Source organism: Arachis duranensis, chromosome 9 (genome assembly GCF_000817695.3).
Source record: "Arachis duranensis cultivar V14167 chromosome 9, aradu.V14167.gnm2.J7QH, whole genome shotgun sequence".
In the NCBI taxonomy this organism is placed as follows: Eukaryota; Viridiplantae; Streptophyta; class Magnoliopsida; order Fabales; family Fabaceae; genus Arachis; species Arachis duranensis.
The window spans coordinates 108,914,344-108,933,154 of record NC_029780.3 but is presented as its reverse complement, the minus strand read 5'-3'; the positions used below and the strand labels follow the sequence as shown (position 1 = coordinate 108,933,154).

At 35.3% G+C, this 18,811-nt stretch overlaps 2 protein-coding genes across 2 annotated transcripts; one reads left to right on the top strand and one right to left on the bottom strand.

The window, feature by feature from the left end:
• Positions 1-396: 396 nt before the first annotated feature.
• Positions 397-2,905, bottom strand: LOC107466926 (uncharacterized). Its single transcript, XM_021132023.2, has 5 exons — positions 2,473-2,905; positions 2,196-2,337; positions 1,790-1,881; positions 1,581-1,683; positions 397-944 (listed from the first exon to the last, which is right to left on the bottom strand). The coding sequence occupies exons 1-5, from the start codon at positions 2,800-2,802 to the stop codon at positions 763-765; spliced, it is 849 nt and encodes a 282-aa protein (XP_020987682.2). The 5' UTR covers positions 2,803-2,905; the 3' UTR covers positions 397-762.
• Positions 2,906-5,334: 2,429 nt separating this feature from the next.
• LOC107467016 (tubulin beta-1 chain) lies at positions 5,335-7,496 on the top strand. Its single transcript, XM_016086021.3, has 3 exons — positions 5,335-5,819; positions 6,224-6,493; positions 6,602-7,496. The coding sequence occupies exons 1-3, from the start codon at positions 5,426-5,428 to the stop codon at positions 7,279-7,281; spliced, it is 1,344 nt and encodes a 447-aa protein (XP_015941507.1). The 5' UTR covers positions 5,335-5,425; the 3' UTR covers positions 7,282-7,496.
• Positions 7,497-18,811: the final 11,315 nt, after the last annotated feature.

The following is an 18,811-nucleotide window of genomic DNA, read 5'->3' as shown; positions in this document are numbered from 1 at the left end:
TTAAGTTAGTTTCAGTTAAGGGTGTACATGACCCTGGCCTAACTTGAAGATTCGGCCCAAGTTCGGATACTTTAGAATTAATTTGATATGATTTCACTAGGTTTAAGATTAGATAAAAGTTTCAAAAATAAATCTAGTCATTATTTAAGGTCGAGTCCGGATCAAAATGAACCCAGCTTCACCTGATCCCATGTGCAACCTTAGTTTCAATTGCCAAATCCTATACAAAAATTAAATTAAATCAAATTAATTCTTCGAACCAGACCGGATATCTCTTCGATGTTAAATATATCAGATTTGGAAATCTTTTTAGGCTGGAATTCGTTCGACAATTAAGCTTATCAACTGTCGCTTTGCTTGAACTAAATTCAAGTGCAAATGCAGAATACCAATAAATGATGCAACAAATTTCAACCCTTAAAAAAATAAACAAAATACAAATAACGACAGTAATCTAGTGATTGTAGCAAAAAAAGAACAACTATGGTTACATTTTGTTTCCCTTTTCATAACTCTGCTAAGATTAACGATCAAAAATATGAAATGGTACTTCAGTTATGTTGTAACTTCTTCTCCAAACTTTTAGGCAACTTCAAACTTGCAGAAGCTTTTAATGCTCATCCTGGAAGTGAGTCTGCAGACTGCAACGAATAGTAGTAGGAGGGGCCTTGTATCTGGCGGTTAGCCATAGAATAAGAAAAACTGGTATAATGGAGACAGCCCATATCCAAATATCAAATGAAAGCATAACCATAACGGTCATTAGCTGAAGTTCACAACTTTAGGACCCTTCTTTGGTTTTGCTTGACCGTCTTTGGACTTAGAGGACTTGTCCTTGTCTCTGTTATTTATGTCATCTGTCATGAAGTCATCCTCAATGTCATCCCCACTCGCAAATTTGGTTACCGTTCCACAAGGCCTCTGTTCATTTCTCAGTCTCATTGCTGAAGGAAGAAATGGAGTTATAAGCCGTGTATAATACAAGTACCATTCTTCAAGATATAAAACTTTTAGCAATTCAATTTATCAGGAGATCAGCAAATGAATGCAATTAAACTGGAGCAATAACAGAAAGAGTTGCAAGAAATCACATTTGAAGTACATATTTTACTCCAAAACATATAATCATTTCCTCTAATTTAAGGTTTGGGATATGCAATTTGAGTTCACAGTGGAAACTAAAGCATAATCTGTGAGTCTAGAACCACCAATATCAAATATGATTAGCCACGCCATGATATCTTATGGCTCCATAGTATCAATTTAGAACACCCAACAAGAGAATAAATTAGATTTAGAGCAAACAATAGCACTATTTTTTTTAGCAGCAGTTCTTTTAGTTATCATAAGGTGATGAACAAGCAAAAGCAGTGCACCTCCACCACTTGCATGTACTTGAGGTTATGGTCAATCATTATTCTAATTGCAGACTGGATCTAAATGCAGCTAAATACCAGCAAAACATAAACAATATCAGATGTATGTTTGGAAATGCAAACAAAGGAGATATGGATCCCATACAAACTAAACAAAAGACGAAACTTTAGATATCAAAAACAGGAATATAGGAATAGGCTTACATCCATCAGCAGGCCCATTAGCAGCAAAAGGAGCTTTCTTCCCTTTGTCGGGACAATCCCTTGCCAAATGTGTCACGCCACCACATATTTTACAACAACCACCCTATTATAAACAATCGCTTAATATAGATTAGACAGTTGATTCAAGTGTTTGGCTAATACATCATCATATATTTGACAAGGCAAACAAGAATGAGAAACAATAATACCTTAGGATAGATGCCATGAGCATTTTGAGGGCAGTTTTTACTCAAGTGTCCTTGCTGTTTACAGACAAAGCACTCTGCAAACTTTGTCCCTCCTGCATCACCATTGAAACACTTCACCTCATAAGAAAACAAATTGGAACACAACCAAAAGCTTAACCAAAAAGAAGTCATTCTAATATTCTATCAAAGGCACGACATTAAGTAACAATGTTTCATTGTTCAGTAAACTAGAAAGCTCAAGAGTATGATTATAAATCTGTGGTAAACTGCTTAATAAGAATTCCAATTTTCAAGAGAAAACCCTGAAACTAACAATGTTCATGTTATATCATTCACAACTTATCTTGTTTAAAGTTAAACCATTCTAGCTCCAATATATATCACAAAGGCATGATAGATAACAAACCTTCTTGAACAGGGTGGGGACAATTTGCAAGTGAATGACCAGTTTCTCCACAATTGTAACAATACTTGTCATAATTGGCACCAACTTGAACTTCAGGGCAATTCTTAGCTCGGTGACCACGCCGTCGACACCGCAAGCATATCTGTAAAGACCACATTACATTTAATCACAACAGTGCACCAAATCCAGTTGATACTTCATACTTCATCCTAACTAAATTAAACTAATCCTATCATTACCAACTTCACAGCATTTTCATATGCAAAGAAGAGCTAACCTTATTCTTCTCCCATTCAGCTTTTTGAGGACAAGACTTGGCAATATGGTCGGCGGCCTTGCAGATGAAGCAGGTGTCACCGGGCTTCATGCCGGGGACTCTGAGAGGGTGCTTTCGGTAATTGCTCTTGAAAGGCTTCTTAGAGACGCCGAGTTCTTCGGAGCCATCGCTTCTACGTTTTATGGAGCTGCTCTTAAATGTGTTGCTCTTCTTCTTCTTCTTCTTCTTTTTGTCAGGGTCCTTGGGAGGCGTGGGCTCGGGCTTGGGAAAAAGCTCAGGGTGCTCCTCTTTGAAGCGCTTCCGTGCAAGTCGCTGCCTCTGACTCACCATCTTCGTCTGCTTCTCTAGTAAGTAAGGGTTTTGCACTTTGCAACCTCTGCTTGCGGCTACGACACTCGCCACTGCCACTTGCCACCCAAAGCAATTTTTTTCATAAATTTTTTTCCCTTTAAAATTACCAATTTTATTATCATTTTATTTTTATTTTTCACAACTCTGGCTCCCCCCCCCCAAAAAAAGGTTGGGCCCCGGGTTGGGCTTAAACATTGTTTTCTTCTGGGTCAGAATGCTTACAGATATAACTTGCAACCGTCTTTTGTGACCCAATAATTAAACGTACAGAGAGGTATGGAAGATCAGTAAAATTAAAATTTTGTTCACCAAAAATAAAATAAAATAAAATTTTAAAAAACCATATATTTCCATTTTATTAATCTGATGGTAAAACGTGTTGCTTTATCATCTAAAGTAGAATTCTTATTTAAAGATGTCAAAAAATCCAAGCTAAAAGTTCTTGGCAGACTCTTAAAACATCAACCATTTACAATTTTAAGAATTTTATTTAGGGAGGGAGATTGATACGGTTTAATACTCTGGGTTCCCGAGCTTGTAAACTTTGTTTGCTTGAAAAATTCCAAGCTAAAAAAATTTCTGTTTGGGACCTTTTTACTATAAAATTTAAACTGTGGTCCATTTACTTTGGGTGAACTGTTTTCAACACCGAATCTGGATTCTTTGTTTTACTAACTGCACAATGAAATGAAGAAGTCTTTACAGTTTACATATAGACATGGCTCGTTAAAAGTTGAGAGGACATTTTTGAGAGAACTTTTATGTGTGACAACGAATCAAAATTCCTTTGGTCAACGAATCAATACTGGAGCATCTTGCTGGGCTGGGGCGCTAAATAATCTTATTATCCAATAATTCACCGTTTGCTACTTTCCTATTATTACTATTATTATAATATTTTGCATGTTTTAGGGAAGATGAGGACGACTTGGTACTGAGCCTAGCTAGCCTATACTTCGAATATAAACAGTAGTCTAAACTATTTAGTTTAATTTAATCATGTATCAATAATCCTTTTTATTTACGTAACTAATTTGTATATATATTGCACATATTAAGAACTAACTTACACTTGGCTCTTGGCAGAATTGGATAGTGGTTGACCCATAATCGGTTTTTGGAAGTGGAAAATCAATGTCATAAGGTTGCTTGTTATCCCAGCTTAGTCGAAAAATACGTTTTTGTTCAGCAGAGATATAGATAGATTCCTATAGTGCGTGGTAAGTTGCAAGTTATGTCTCGTAGCTGTGTTGATTTGAAAGAGTGATAAAAAAACGTACCAACTTCATTTTGTCATGATTAATTTATTGATTATATTTATAGCTGGAGATACATTGGATCCATGAAAAAGCAATAAAAAGCAAAGAAGTCATAACTTTGTCACGAAGGGTCTTTGTGATCAGTACCTCTGCTCTCACTTGATGTTGCTTTTCACTCCTTTGCTTCTACTCTTATTATCCATGGAAGAACACGGCCCTACATACTATTTTAGTATTAGATGGGTGATGGGTCCACCACCATATCGATTTTTGCCTAGAGTGAAACAAAAGTTTGCACAACCTGTGTGTGGATCCCTCAGAACACCACCCGCCATATTAATTGATGAGAGTAGTTGGGAACAAAGCATAATGAGATATAGGGGGAAAGAATTGTATAGATAATTCCAAATTATTAGTTCATTTTAGTACTTGCAACGCTAACCTATGATGCCTACAACTTTAGGGACATTAGTGGACATATAAGTACATTAGTGGTTGAATATAATGTATCAATTTTAATCAACAATCCGAGCATATTATACTTTGAGCTCTCCAGACCTTCGTATGTTCACTCAGAACTAAATAATTTTGATATTTGCTGCATATAAAGCTGAGTACTTTTCGCTTTGTACCATGAAGAGATTAGAGATGTTTAGCCATTCCAAATTAATCAATAACAATATGGGAATTAAGAAAACATAAGAAACAGTCGACTACTGAACGTGAATGGGGAGAATATACAACTATGCAAGCAATGCCCTGGAAGCTTTCAAGAAGTGCAACTCACATGACACAGCCCGCAATCACGTGCAACCGATGCCCTCCTTTTCATGTGCAATGGCCCAAGGGCCAAAAGAAAGCCCCACATGAAAAAAGCGCGTCTCCATCACTCGCCAACACCGAGCGTCACCTTCCTACTCTCCCACCACACAGGTTCCGATGTGTTGTCAGAGGACGTACCCTGATTCGCTCCTCCAACGCATTAACGGCCGAAACTTCACAAAATCTTAAGCCTCCACGTGTCAACACATATCACAACTCTTTAAATCAACGACCAGAGATGATGGGAACAACTAAACAGATTGCACGGGATAAATGCCTAACCAGATTCAAAATTTCCGTTAGCATTTCAAAATTGAAATTCCCCCTTAAACCCAACGCTACCGTCAAATCCCCCCGCTAACTGCCGAACCTCACGTAACACCGTCACGATTCCGTTAACTCCCACCTATAAAATCCTCTTTATCTCCGTCGCTCATTTCACAGAACAGCGTTCCCACTTTTCACACACATTCACTCACTCTCTACAGAACTCGTTTTTTTCTTCTCCCTCGTCTTCGAAAATGCGTGAGATTCTTCACATCCAGGGAGGGCAATGCGGCAACCAGATAGGTGCCAAGTTCTGGGAGGTGGTGTGCGCGGAGCACGGGATCGACTCGACGGGAAGGTACGGTGGGAACAACGACCTGCAATTGGAGCGAGTGAACGTGTACTACAATGAGGCAAGTTGTGGCAGGTTCGTTCCCAGGGCTGTTCTCATGGATCTGGAGCCCGGCACCATGGACAGTGTCAGATCTGGTCCGTACGGTCAGATTTTCCGGCCTGATAACTTCGTTTTCGGGCAGTCCGGCGCCGGTAACAACTGGGCCAAGGGACACTACACAGAGGGGGCTGAGTTGATTGACTCGGTTCTCGACGTCGTCAGGAAGGAGGCAGAGAACTGTGACTGCCTTCAAGGTAATATTCGGTTCTGTTCTAGTTTCGAATGTAGGGTTTAAGTAATTCTTCTGAGTTTGTGGGCGTTTTGTTTTGTAATTTTACGTCATTTTCTGAGATTGTGTTTTCAAAAATAAACCAGTTCGTTGCATCAAGCATGTTTGTTTGTTTTCGTCATTTCTTCTAAGAATCGAATTTCCGTGGTCGCTGTTTTTCCAAAGCCGCGTTGAAAATTCGAAGAAATGATGTTGAATTTTAGAGAATATATAGATAGATGGATATGGGGAAGAAAATTTGTTATACGCTGGTTTTGAAAAGTAAACTTTTGTTGTGCGAATTTTGCAAAACATGTTCAAAAGTTTTTCCTCTGTTCTATGCTACTTTTACTTGTAATTGGATGATAACATAACGTCTTCTTTTTTCAGGATTTCAGGTTTGCCACTCCCTTGGTGGTGGAACTGGTTCCGGAATGGGAACCCTTCTGATCTCCAAGATCAGAGAAGAATACCCCGATAGAATGATGCTCACTTTCTCGGTGTTCCCATCTCCTAAGGTTTCTGACACTGTTGTTGAGCCTTACAACGCAACTCTCTCGGTTCACCAGCTTGTTGAGAATGCCGATGAGTGCATGGTTTTGGACAACGAAGCATTATATGATATCTGCTTCCGCACCCTTAAACTCACCACCCCTAGCTGTGAGTTCTTTTCCAATAATTTGTTAATAATGCTCAGCGTGACATGAACTTTTTATTTTTGTAATGCATTGCAAAGATTTAGCTTTAGCTCCTCTTTTGTTTTCACAGTTGGAGACTTGAACCATTTGATCTCAGCCACAATGAGTGGTGTAACATGTTGTCTTCGGTTCCCTGGTCAATTGAACTCTGATCTCCGCAAACTTGCGGTGAACCTCATCCCTTTCCCGCGTCTACATTTCTTCATGGTGGGTTTTGCCCCCCTCACATCCCGTGGATCACAGCAGTACAGGGCTCTCACTGTACCCGAGTTGACCCAGCAGATGTGGGATGCCAAGAATATGATGTGTGCTGCTGATCCTCGCCATGGGCGCTACCTGACAGCATCTGCCATGTTCCGTGGCAAGATGAGCACAAAGGAGGTTGATGAGCAGATGATAAATGTCCAAAACAAGAATTCATCATATTTTGTTGAATGGATTCCCAACAATGTCAAGTCCACTGTTTGTGATATCCCTCCAACTGGTCTAAAGATGGCATCCACCTTTATTGGAAACTCCACATCCATTCAGGAGATGTTCCGCAGGGTCAGTGAGCAATTCACTGCTATGTTCCGTAGGAAAGCTTTCTTGCACTGGTACACTGGAGAGGGTATGGATGAGATGGAGTTCACGGAGGCCGAGAGCAACATGAATGATCTTGTATCAGAGTACCAGCAGTACCAAGATGCAACCGCAGATGATGATGAGTACTATGAAGATGAGGAAGAGGTTCAGGAGGAGGATGCTTAAATGTTATAGTGTTTTTTATTGTGTTTGTTGTGATAATATCGTATTGATGATGTGTTTTTGTTTTTCTACCTTTCTCCGGATTGATTTTGCCGTTGTGTGGCTATGGTATTATAGATTTTAGTATTTTTCTTGTGCAAGTGTACAATGTTAAATTCTTGACCCTGGTAGTTTCCAGTAGTTGAAATCTAATTGATTATTCTTGCCATATTTGATTATCTATACATTTTGGATCAGTTGAACCCTCTCTTAATTGGTTGAATTATATTCATGTTTGGAAAAGTCTAAGGGCCAACAACTTTGCTAAATTTTGACCAGCAAACAAAAGTGAGTCATTAGATAAAATTTCATACTAATTTCATACTACTAAAATCATCATTGATGACTATTTGATGGTTACAAATTACAAAAAGTTGTTGTATCATCATTGATGACTATTTGATGGTTACAAATCACAAAAAGTTGTTGTCCCTGTCACTTCTCTGCATGCTTTTATGTCGTGCTACATTGCAAGTTGTTCTGTTCCTCCTCTTTATCCTCTTTCGTTGCATTTCTACCCTTTTTATTGGTACGCTTGTTATGTTAGCTAAGCGATTATGCCCCAAAACAAACCAAAAAAAACTGCCAGTAGCTAACCAATTTGATTCAATGACATTTTTCAATGACATTCTTATATAGTCTTCTATCATATAGTCTTGTTTCGCAGAAATTTTATTATTAAAATCTTCCAACAAACAAAGTTAATTAAGAGAAAAAAAATGGAAGGATCCACTCCCGGATTTTACCAAATACAATGACAACAAAGTAGGGTATAGAAATGGTTTTTTATTTTTTCGGATAGAGAAATTGCATTTGCAAAAGGTTGCTGGCATACAGGCGCAATTATAATGGAGTGTTTTCTTATATGCTAACATAATTGTAATCTGTTGGGACAGAGATCTTGGAGGACCACAACAACTGTTTCAAAATTAATAAATGTTCACTCGGTATTTCAGGCTAGATATTAACCTCATGGTAAGGCATCACTCATGCGATCCATGAGAGATCATTAATTAATTGGTTACCAACCAATAACTGCAAAATATGTTCACCCTTTCTTATATGGAATAAAAATAATGTTTTCAGTTTATGAAATTGAGTTTTATTCCGTTCTGATAGCTGGCAGAATTAGACAGTTAAGATAATATAACAATGAAACTGACATGAAACAAAATTGATAAACCAGATGCACGAAGGTGCAATGAAATGTGGGAATATGAGGTATCTCGAGCAATCTAGATAGAAGAAATTCATGACTTACACGAAAATATTTCATCGTGATGCACAAAGCCACAAACTAATAACCATAGATCTATGACATACACACATCCACACATCACAACACATATATCAAGCGATAAGTTCAAATATAATAATCATAGCAGCAACTATCAAAATATTCTTGTGATTGGAGTAAGAATCATGCACGTTTTTCTTGATAGAAATAAAACACACAATTCCCTTGCAAGAATTAGAGGAGCAACAATATCCACTCACAACAAATATTAACACCAGCACAATAATACCCAATTGCACCCGAAAAATCACATAAACCAAAAATTAGAGACAAGCTAACACACCAAAATTTTTAACATGGAAAACATCCTCAATGCAAGAAGTAAAAACCACAAGTCACCAAGACCAGAATATACCTTCACTATGATGAAAAATATGGTACAAGAGAGTCATAAATTATTGTACAAAACGTGCATACAACAAGCCAAACAACCCAAGTTTCAAAACTTTCAAAACAAGAACAAAAAGATGAAAATACCACAAAAACAGAGCTACTGTACGTGGCTAATATCTCTAGCTACAGACATCGAATCAAAGATCCGAACGGTGAAATCAAAGAACTAGATGTGCAGAACACACGTTTTTCTCTTATCCAACTAAATGGAAGAAAAATTCTTAAACAGCAGCATATTATTGCCGAGCAAATTGAGTAACATATAAAAGTAGGAGGCATATTTTATGGTTAGCAGTTGCATAATGAACATAAAAAGGATTCAATTAATTAAGTATATTTTTTTCTTTTTTTTTTTGCAAAGGAAAGAAGAATAAAATAAAATTGTTGGTTATACGCTAAATATATTTTAGATTTTGCTAACAATTGTCCATGCCTTAATAATAATAAGGGCACTTTTTGTTGTGATAAGAACAAAAATGAATGTCCATTGCACAGTTCAACTTTTTTCATGATAAAATGATCATGTTACAAAGAGAATCTCATTAAATGAAGGTTGAAAAATAAACTCTTTATACATGTATAAATAGGACATGATCTGAAGTTTTATATGCACACAACAATAAGAATAGCAAAACATTCTTCACTCTCTCTTTTTCTTACTATTCTCTTTCTTATATACTTTATTACAATATTAGTAAATATATTGTGATAGTAATTGTAGTGAATAGTAATAGTAGAATTTTATATTTACACTTTCTTATTTTATATTTATTATATCTTCCTTAATTATTTATTTTACAACACGTTATCAGCACGAGACTCTTATCAAATGTTTAGGAAGACTCAGGTAACAAATTTTCATTATGTTGAAACTCTCTCATCTTGAATGCAATGCTCTTGATATATCTGAAAATAATTATTTATCATTGATATTAGATGGTGAAATCCATCTTGATTCAATGGATCTTGGAGATATCATTAAGGCTGAAAATAATGCATCCAGAAGGATAAAGCCAAAGCCATAATTTTTCTTTGTCGCCATCTTGACGAGGGATTGAAAAATGAATATCTCATATTAAAAGATCCTGCAGATATTTGGAAAGACCTTGAAGAAAGGTACAATCATTAAAAGACGGTGATACTTCATCAAGCCCGATATGTTAGAGAGAACTTTCTCGACCTTCCATGCCTTGAATGTGCTTCTGCAGTAGCAGTATTGAGAAAAAGAATTTAAAAAATATTCTGAGTTAATTTCTTGCTTTCTTGTTATTGGACGCAACAATGAGTTGCTTTTGAAAAATTATTAAGCGCGCCCAGCTGGCGCCGCCCCATTTCCTAAAGTAAATGCGGCAAATTACCCCAAAAGAGGTAAATGGCAAGGTTTTAATAACAAGAAAAATTATGGAAGGAAAATGAATTATATTCAAAAGAGAGGATCTCACCAGAAGTGGGATAAAGAAAGAAATATTGGGCATAATAAATCAATAGAGGATAAGTGTTTCCGTTGTGATGGAAAGGGCCATTGGTCATGTACCTGCCGTACCCCAAGGCACCTAGTCGATCTTTACCAAGCATCTTTGAAAAATGATGACAAAGGAAAGGAAACAAATTTTGTTTCAAATGATGTTGAAAACTCCACCACTCATTATGATGTATTTGATTTCTTTGAAGATCCTGAAGGAAATATTGATCATTTGATCAATGATGGAATAGTTTAATATGTGGGATTGATAAGTATCCATGTAAATAAATAATGTAAAGAACTTATTGTTAAGTTTTATTTTCTATGTATTTAAGTTTCAAATATAATATATATAAACAATGAAATATTAATGTTTATGAATTTTAAAATTATTAAATGTGTCAAGTTTTAAAAATAAAATTTCAGTATATGACATTATTTTTATGTACAGTGTTTATTAGAAAAATAATTCCGATCAAGTATTCAATTTACCTGTGCATACTACTCATTTTATTATTATTATTTATCTTTGAAGAGAATGGCAAGGACTTATAGTGAAGATATTTGCCTTGCGAATAGTGCAAGTTCGCACACTATTCTCAAAAGTGATATAAATTTTACCCGTCTTGTGCTGAAAGAAGAATACGTTAATACTATTATTGGCTCAAACAATGTGATTGAAGGCTCCAAAAGAGCTATGATTTTGTTTCCTGGAGGACAAAATTCATAATAAATAATACACTATTATCTACCAAGTCTCTGAGAAACTTGTTGAATTTCAAAGATATTCGCCGAAATAGATATCATATTGAAACAATGAAGGAGGGAAATCATGAGTATTTATGTATCACAACTCATGATTTAAATAAAAAGGTTATATTAGAAAAATTACATTTACTTTCATCTGAGTTATATTATACCAAGATTAGTGCAATTGAATCACATGCCACTGTAAACCAGAAGTTTACTAGCCCAAATGAATTCATAACTTGGCACGACCAATTGGGTCATCCGGGAACAACCATGATGTGGAGAATTATTGAAAACTCCCATGAATATTCACTAAACAACCAGAAGATTCTTAAATCTAGTGAATTTTGTTGTGCTGCATGTTCTCAAGGGAAGTTAATTTTAAAGCCATCATCAGTAAAGATTAGATGTGAGTCCCCTGAATTCCTAGAAAAGATTCAAGGTGATATATGTAGACCTATTCATCCACCATGTGGATCTTTTAGATATTTTATGGTCCTAATAGACGCAACTTCGAGATGGTCACATGTGTGCTTATTATCTTCTTACAACCTGGCGTTTGTGAGATTACTGGCTCAAATTATTTGATTAAAAGCACAATTTGCGGAAAATCCAATCAAAGCAATTTGTCTTGATAATGCTAGTGAATTTACTTCCCAAGCTTTTGATGCTTATTGTATGGCTAATGGAATAAGTGTTAAACATCCAGTAGCTCATGTTCACACACAAAATGGGTTAGCAGAATCACTTATTAAACACCTCCAATTAATTGCTAGACCCTTACTTATGAGAACAAATCTCCCAACCTCGATTTGGGGGCATGCTATTTTACATGCCGTAGCACTTATTCGTTTGAGGCCAACGAGTTACCATCAGTTCTCTCTTATGCAATTAGCTTTTGGCCAGCAACCAAATGTTTTCCATTTAAGAATATTTGAGTGTGCGATATATGTTTCTATTGCACCACCTAATCGCACCAAAATGGGACCCCAAAGAAAATTTGGGATATATATTGGATATGATTCTCCATCTATAGTAAGGTATCTTGAGATACAAACGGGAGATGTATTTAAAACCCGATTTGCTGATTGTCATTTCCAACATTAGGGGGAGAGAATAAGCTTCCTGAAAAGGAACTTAATTGGAATGCGTCATCGTTGATGCATTTAGATCCTCGATCAGGGCAATGTGAACTAGAAGTTCAAAAGATTATACATTTGCAAAGAATAGCAAATGAATCGCCTGATGCATTTTCCGATACAAAGAGGATAGCTAAATCTTATATACCAGCGAAAAATATCCCAATTCGGATTGATGTCCCAGTAGGACAAGTAGCCACTGAAGCAAATTCACGCTAGAAGCGTGGCAAGCCTGTCGGTTCCAAAGACAAAAATCCTCGAAAAAGAAAAGAGGTAAATACGATTCATGTTGAAAAAGACATAGTAAAGATACCTGCAGTTGTCTAAAATTCTGATATAGTTTTAACGCCAGAAGACATTCAGGTACCTGAAAATTGTGAAAATGACGAGATCTCGATAAATTATGTCTTTACAGGAGAGAAATGGAATTGAAATAAGACAATTGTCAATGAAATATTTACATATAATGTGGCATTAAATATCATGCATGAAAATAAGGATCTTGAGCCAAGATCAGTAGAAGAATGTCGACAAAGGAATGATTGGCTAAAATGGAAAAAAGCCATGAAGGCTGAGTTAGACTCACTTGCAAAACGTGAAGTCTTCGGACTTGTAGTCCGTACACCAGAAGATGTAAAATCGGTTGGATACCGATGGGTATTTGTGAGAAAACGAAATGAGAAAAATAAAGTTGTGCACTACAAAGCCCGACTTGTGGCACAAGATTTTTTACAAAGGTCCGGTATAGATTATGAAGAAATGTATTCCCCTGTAATGGATGTGATAACATGGTGTTATTTGGTCAGTTTATCTGCATATCATAAACTGCATATGCATTTAATAGATGTGGTAACAGCCTATTTGTATGGCTCGTTAGATCGTGATATCTATATGAAAGTTTCTGAAGGATTAAAGATATCTAAACCATCCAATGAATATTCGCAAGGGTTATACTCGATCAAACTGCAAAGATCTTTATATGGTCTGAAGCAATCTGGATGAATGTGGTATAATCGTCTTACTAAGTATCTGGCCAAAAATGAATTTAAGAATGATGATACCTGTCTATGTATTTTCGTAAAGAAAATTACATCTAGATTCATTATAATTGCTGTGTACGTTGATGATTTAAATATCATTGGAACTCCTGAAGAGATTCTAATAATTATAAAAACTCTAAAAAAAGAGTTTGAAATGAAAGATCTTGGAAAGACTAAATTTTGTCTCGGTATGTAGATTGAGCATCTAAAAAATGAGATCTTTATTCATCAAACAACATAAATAGAAAAGATCTTGAAAAGATTTTATATGGATAAGTCATATCCCTTGAGTACCCCAATGATCGTAAGATCTTTGGATGTGAAAAATGATCAATTCCGTCCTAAAAAAGAGAATGAAGATATCCTTGGTCATGAAGTACCATATCTTAGTGCCATTGGAGCGCTAATGTATCTTGCTAATAATACGCGACCTGACATATCATTCGCGGTGAATTTACTAGCAAGGTATAGTTCCTCTCCAACCAGAAGACATTGGAGTGGAATCAAACAAATCTTTCGATATCTTCATGGAACGGTTGATATGGGATTATTTTATTCCTATGGATCCAAGTCACTATTAGTTGGCTATGCAGATGCTGGGTACTTGTCTGATCCACACAAAGGGAGATCTCAAATAGGATACCTGTTCACATATGGTGGTACAGCTATATCATGGAGGTCCACGAAACACACGATAGCAGCAACCTCCTCTAATCATGCTGAAATACTAGCAATTCATGAAGCTAGTCGTGAGTGTTTTTGGCTGAGGAGCCTGATTCAATATATTCTGTTATCATGTGGACTGACTAATCACGCGTTCCATGATCTTCAAAATCAAGGGACAATTGATATCCAACAGATCCGCTCAAGTAATAATATGGCAGATTTATTCACAAAGTCACTCCCAAAATCCTCCTTTAAAAGATTGGTACATGAGATTGAGATGTGCCGATTTCGAGACATCAACTGATGTCGACAAGAGGAGGAGACTGTACTCTTTTTTCCTTGGTCAGGTTTTTTTTCCATTGAATTTTTCTTGACAAGGTTTTTAATGAGGCAGTCCCTATCACTAAAGGATATTGTACTCTTTTTCCTTCACTAAGGTTTTTTTCCCACTGAGTTTTTCTTTAGTAAGGTTTTAACGAGACAATAATTCTAAATGGATATCCAAATGGGAGTGTTGTGATAAGAATAAAAGTGGATGTCCATTGAACGGTTCAACCTTTTCCATGATAAAAAGATCATGTTACCAAGAGAATCTCGTTAAATGAAAGTTGAAAAATAAACCCTTCATACATGTATAAATAGGACATGATTTGAAGTCTTATATGCACACAACAATAAGAATATCAAAACATTATTCACTCTGTCTCTTTCGTACTATTCTCTCTCTTATATACTTTATTACAATATTAGTAAATATATTGTGATAGTAATTATAGTGAATAGTAATACTAGGGTTTTATATTTACACTTTCTTATTTTATATTTATTATATCTTCCTTAATTATTTATTTTACAACACTTTTTACGTTTTCAATAACATCAAATATTCAAATACATCATGCATATAAGTTTAATCTTTCTTATTTTCTACAAAATTATTCTCCTTTTATTTTATTTTATTTTTTTTGGTTTTCCACGATATCCCCCAATCCGACAGGTCAAGGACTAATTCGCCGCGGTATTAAACTCCATTTAAGGGTTTGCCGCTGGCCAATGAATTGCTGTATGTACAAGGCAGAATTCAAACTCCTGACACTTACTTAAGCGGACTAATGAGCTAACCACTAGACCAACTCAACTTGGTTTTCTCTTTTTATATTTTGCACAAATGTTCCAAAGGTCCTTGGCACTCCGTGCTAACATTCTTTTTGTCAAAAAAAAAAAAAGAAAGTTCAGAAAGAAACCTTTATGCATTTATCCCAAGACGTCCAACAAATTCACGGTTTGTTTAAGGGAATAAAGCTTAAAGGTCTCATGTGAACGAAAAGAAAAAAAAGGCTTAAAGGTCTCTGTAACACATCGTTTTTTTATTTGTCCCATCCATTTTTGTGCTGTCTATTACTATAGAATATGGACTGGGCCAGCTCAAATTTTGCTTAAGCCCAAATCCAACTGAGAGGAAGAGTACGAATATACGTTGGTGATCGAAAACTTGGGGAGAGGTATTCTATTCTAGATACTAAATTTATTCGGAAATATAGAATACGATATATTATAGGGAGGAATCTTAAATCTAGCTATTTAATATGGTGAAAAGCTGCAATCTTATTGCACTAGTATATATAGGTGTTCAAATCCAAATCAATCTAAATTAAATCGTTTATTTAATTTAATTCAAATTAAAAATTGATTCAAACCACACTAATTTAGATTTGATTGGATTTTATTTTTTATAAACCGCTAGATCAAAACGAATTTTGGATCTATTTTTCATAACTGATCCAATTCAATCCAAACTGCACAATGTGCTATAATATTATTTTATTATTATATTTACAATTATACTTATACTATGTTTAATTTGTTATATATTTTTATATTATTCATGTATTATTAATATTTAATTAATATTTTATGTTTAAAATGTTATTTATTTATTTATTTTAATTAACCTATAATTTTATTTTTATTGTTATGTTATCGTTGATTTTTTAAGATATTATTGAGACTTATTATCTCATTGTTGATTATTGAAAATTTGATGTTGAGACTAATTATATGTATTTAATTTTTTTGTTTACAAAACCGCAAATTCAATCCAATCCAAACCGCTTAAAATTGGATGGGATTAGATCGAATTTTTTAAAAACATCGTCCAATCCAAACTGTACCGCGAGTAAAATTAGTGTTCGAATCGGATGAATTTTTGATTCAAAATCGATTCAAACCGCATTGCGAACACCCCTCTACATAAGTATCTTATTATATCATATAATCTCATTAAAAACTGTTGTAAAATAAATAAATAAATAAGGAAGAGGTAATATAAAATAAGAAAATATAATTAGATAACAATATTCACTACAATTACTATCTCAATATAATAGAGATGATTAATATATTTACTAATATTATATATAAAGAATAAGAGAGAGGAGTATTTAAAATACTTGTAAAATAAAGAAAGATAGAGAATATAAAAGAGAGAGAACGTTGTTATTATTGTTGTATCAAAAGCCTCAGCTAATGCTTCTATTTATACATGTGCAAGGCTCCATTTTTTCAAATGTTGGAAAACATGCACCGTTTATTCTTTAATGTTTGTACTTCCCAATAGTACTTGAAAAGAAGAATAAATAATGCTGAGTAGACACTGAATAGACATCCATATTGTAACACTCCCCTTGGATGTCCATTTAGGATTATTGCCTCGTTAAAATCTTACTAAAAAAAAATCCAGTGGGAAAAAACTTTAGTGAAGGAAAAACAGTACAATATCCTTTAGTGATGGGGACTGCCTCATTAGAGGGTCTCCAGACGCTCAACAAGGTGCCTCTCGACCTGCATATGAAAAATAACAAAATATATATGGAATGAGAACCGGAGGTTCTCAACATGGTAAAGGTGTCCGCATATTTAATATAAAAGGTCCCAAAAAAGTCAGAGGCATTCCTAGAACTCCAACACTCAGATTTTAGCCTAAAGATTCAACTAAACCAGAAATTAGGTAAGTTATCTAAGATATTCAAGTTTCAAATCTAACTTTAACTTAACACTTCACTTTATGTCTCTTCCAATTCTCCGAATCACCGGTGGAACACCCCTCTCATACCTTTGCCAAGAGGGTGTCTCTCATAAAATATACACATACAATTCAAGTAAGGAAAACACAAATAGAGGAGCGATTACAACAAGTAGAGCAAGTAGTAGATAAGCAGAACTAAATAGTTAGGCAAACCAAAATAATGCACACTCAAGCAAAACATACAGATACATATGATGCATGCCTGCTCTATGGCTAATGAGCTCATATGTCGGTTATACAGCAAACTCGACATGTCCTGGTAGCTAACCATTGGACAGTCCATCTGTACGCGCATCCCTAAGCTCAATAATATCCATGGGAAAAATCCCAGGCTCATCCATGGGGAGAGACAAAACCCCAAGCTCAAATTCATATATATATGCATGCCTATGGGGGAACCCAAGAAGTTAAAGTATCCGGTCACATCTTACGTATAGAGGGTCAATAATTCGTCCCAATTTTTGCAAGTCTCATATGCTTTTAAATTCATTCTCATCGTCATTTCAGATCTCATTGAATCTCAAATTCATCATCAATACTATCATCATTCCTCATTATCACACTTCACATTCCGTTCATCTATAATTTAAACTCAAAACATAATTCTTTTTGTTTTAAATAAATCAAACTTAAAACATATAATCCTTAAAACCAAATTTTTTTCTAAATAATCATTTCAAATGAAGCTTCTTTTTTTTAATAAAAATTTCAGCATTATCTTTAAAACTCGAACTTCTGCCATCTTTTAAGGGTCCCAACCACCAAACCAAATACCTCCCAGTCATTCAAATCATTTCCAGCATCGAATTATTTCAAAATCAAACTAATTTTTAATATTAAGTCTTTCCTAAAAATCAACCCACTCCAATAACAAATCGTTCATAAAATCAAATCACATATCATATGCCATTTTCACAGTCCATCAATAATTCATTCAGTTCATCCCTATCTTAAGGTCTTCTAGCCTAAGTTTTCATGAGACATTAAACATTAACTACAAGAAACCGAAACCATACCTTAGTTGATTCCTTTCTAAGCTCGAAACACCTCAAAAACCTCTCTTTTCACAAGTTTCAAGCTTCCAAACGTCAATTCCTCAAACTTAATCACTCATATTTCGTTTCAAACCGCCCAATTGAACTCCAAATAAACAAGACCACAATCTAATTCAAACAATATCACCATAATCATCATAGGGTTCACTAATTCAATGATTCACAAAGGTTTAACAGATTCTTACCTTACCCACGGATCTATTGGACAAAACCAAGTGATTATTCGCTGCTAGAGTTCACCTAAACCATCAAAATCATTCAATTTCTCAATACCAAAATTCTAAAATCACGAAATTGAGGGGAAAGAAATGCTAATTTCTTACCACTTTGTTCAGATAGAATTGAAGAGAATTCCGAGATGAACACATAGCCACTGACGACTCGTCAATCGGAACTCCGGATCGAAAATTACGTGAAATTAAAATTGGAACGAGGGTTACGATATTCGAAGCTCTTCTCCTATCATTTAGTGCATTCTCATTGATGGTTTCAGTGGCTAAGAGAAGGGGGGGTTGAATCTTAGCCCCCTTTTTCGGTGCTAACACTTGCTGAACTTCAGAGAAGACTTTTCTGTTTTTGCTCGTCTCTTGACACGAGCAACTTTGTT

Bases quoted from the DNA above. Each gene is read 5' to 3' on its own strand.
- LOC107467016 (XM_016086021.3), top strand. From the start codon at position 5,426: ATGCGTGAGATTCTTCACATCCAGGGAGGGCAATGCGGCAACCAGATA. The intron at 5,820-6,223 runs GTAATATTCGGT...TTCTTTTTTCAG, and splicing joins GAACTGTGACTGCCTTCAAG to GATTTCAGGTTTGCCACTCC. The intron at 6,494-6,601 runs GTGAGTTCTTTT...TTGTTTTCACAG, and splicing joins TAAACTCACCACCCCTAGCT to TTGGAGACTTGAACCATTTG.
- LOC107466926 (XM_021132023.2), bottom strand. From the start codon at position 2,802: ATGGTGAGTCAGAGGCAGCGACTTGCACGGAAGCGCTTCAAAGAGGAG. The intron at 2,338-2,472 runs GTTAGCTCTTCT...TGGTCTTTACAG, and splicing joins CTGAATGGGAGAAGAATAAG to ATATGCTTGCGGTGTCGACG. The intron at 1,882-2,195 runs GTTTGTTATCTA...ATGGTGATGCAG, and splicing joins TCCCCACCCTGTTCAAGAAG to GAGGGACAAAGTTTGCAGAG.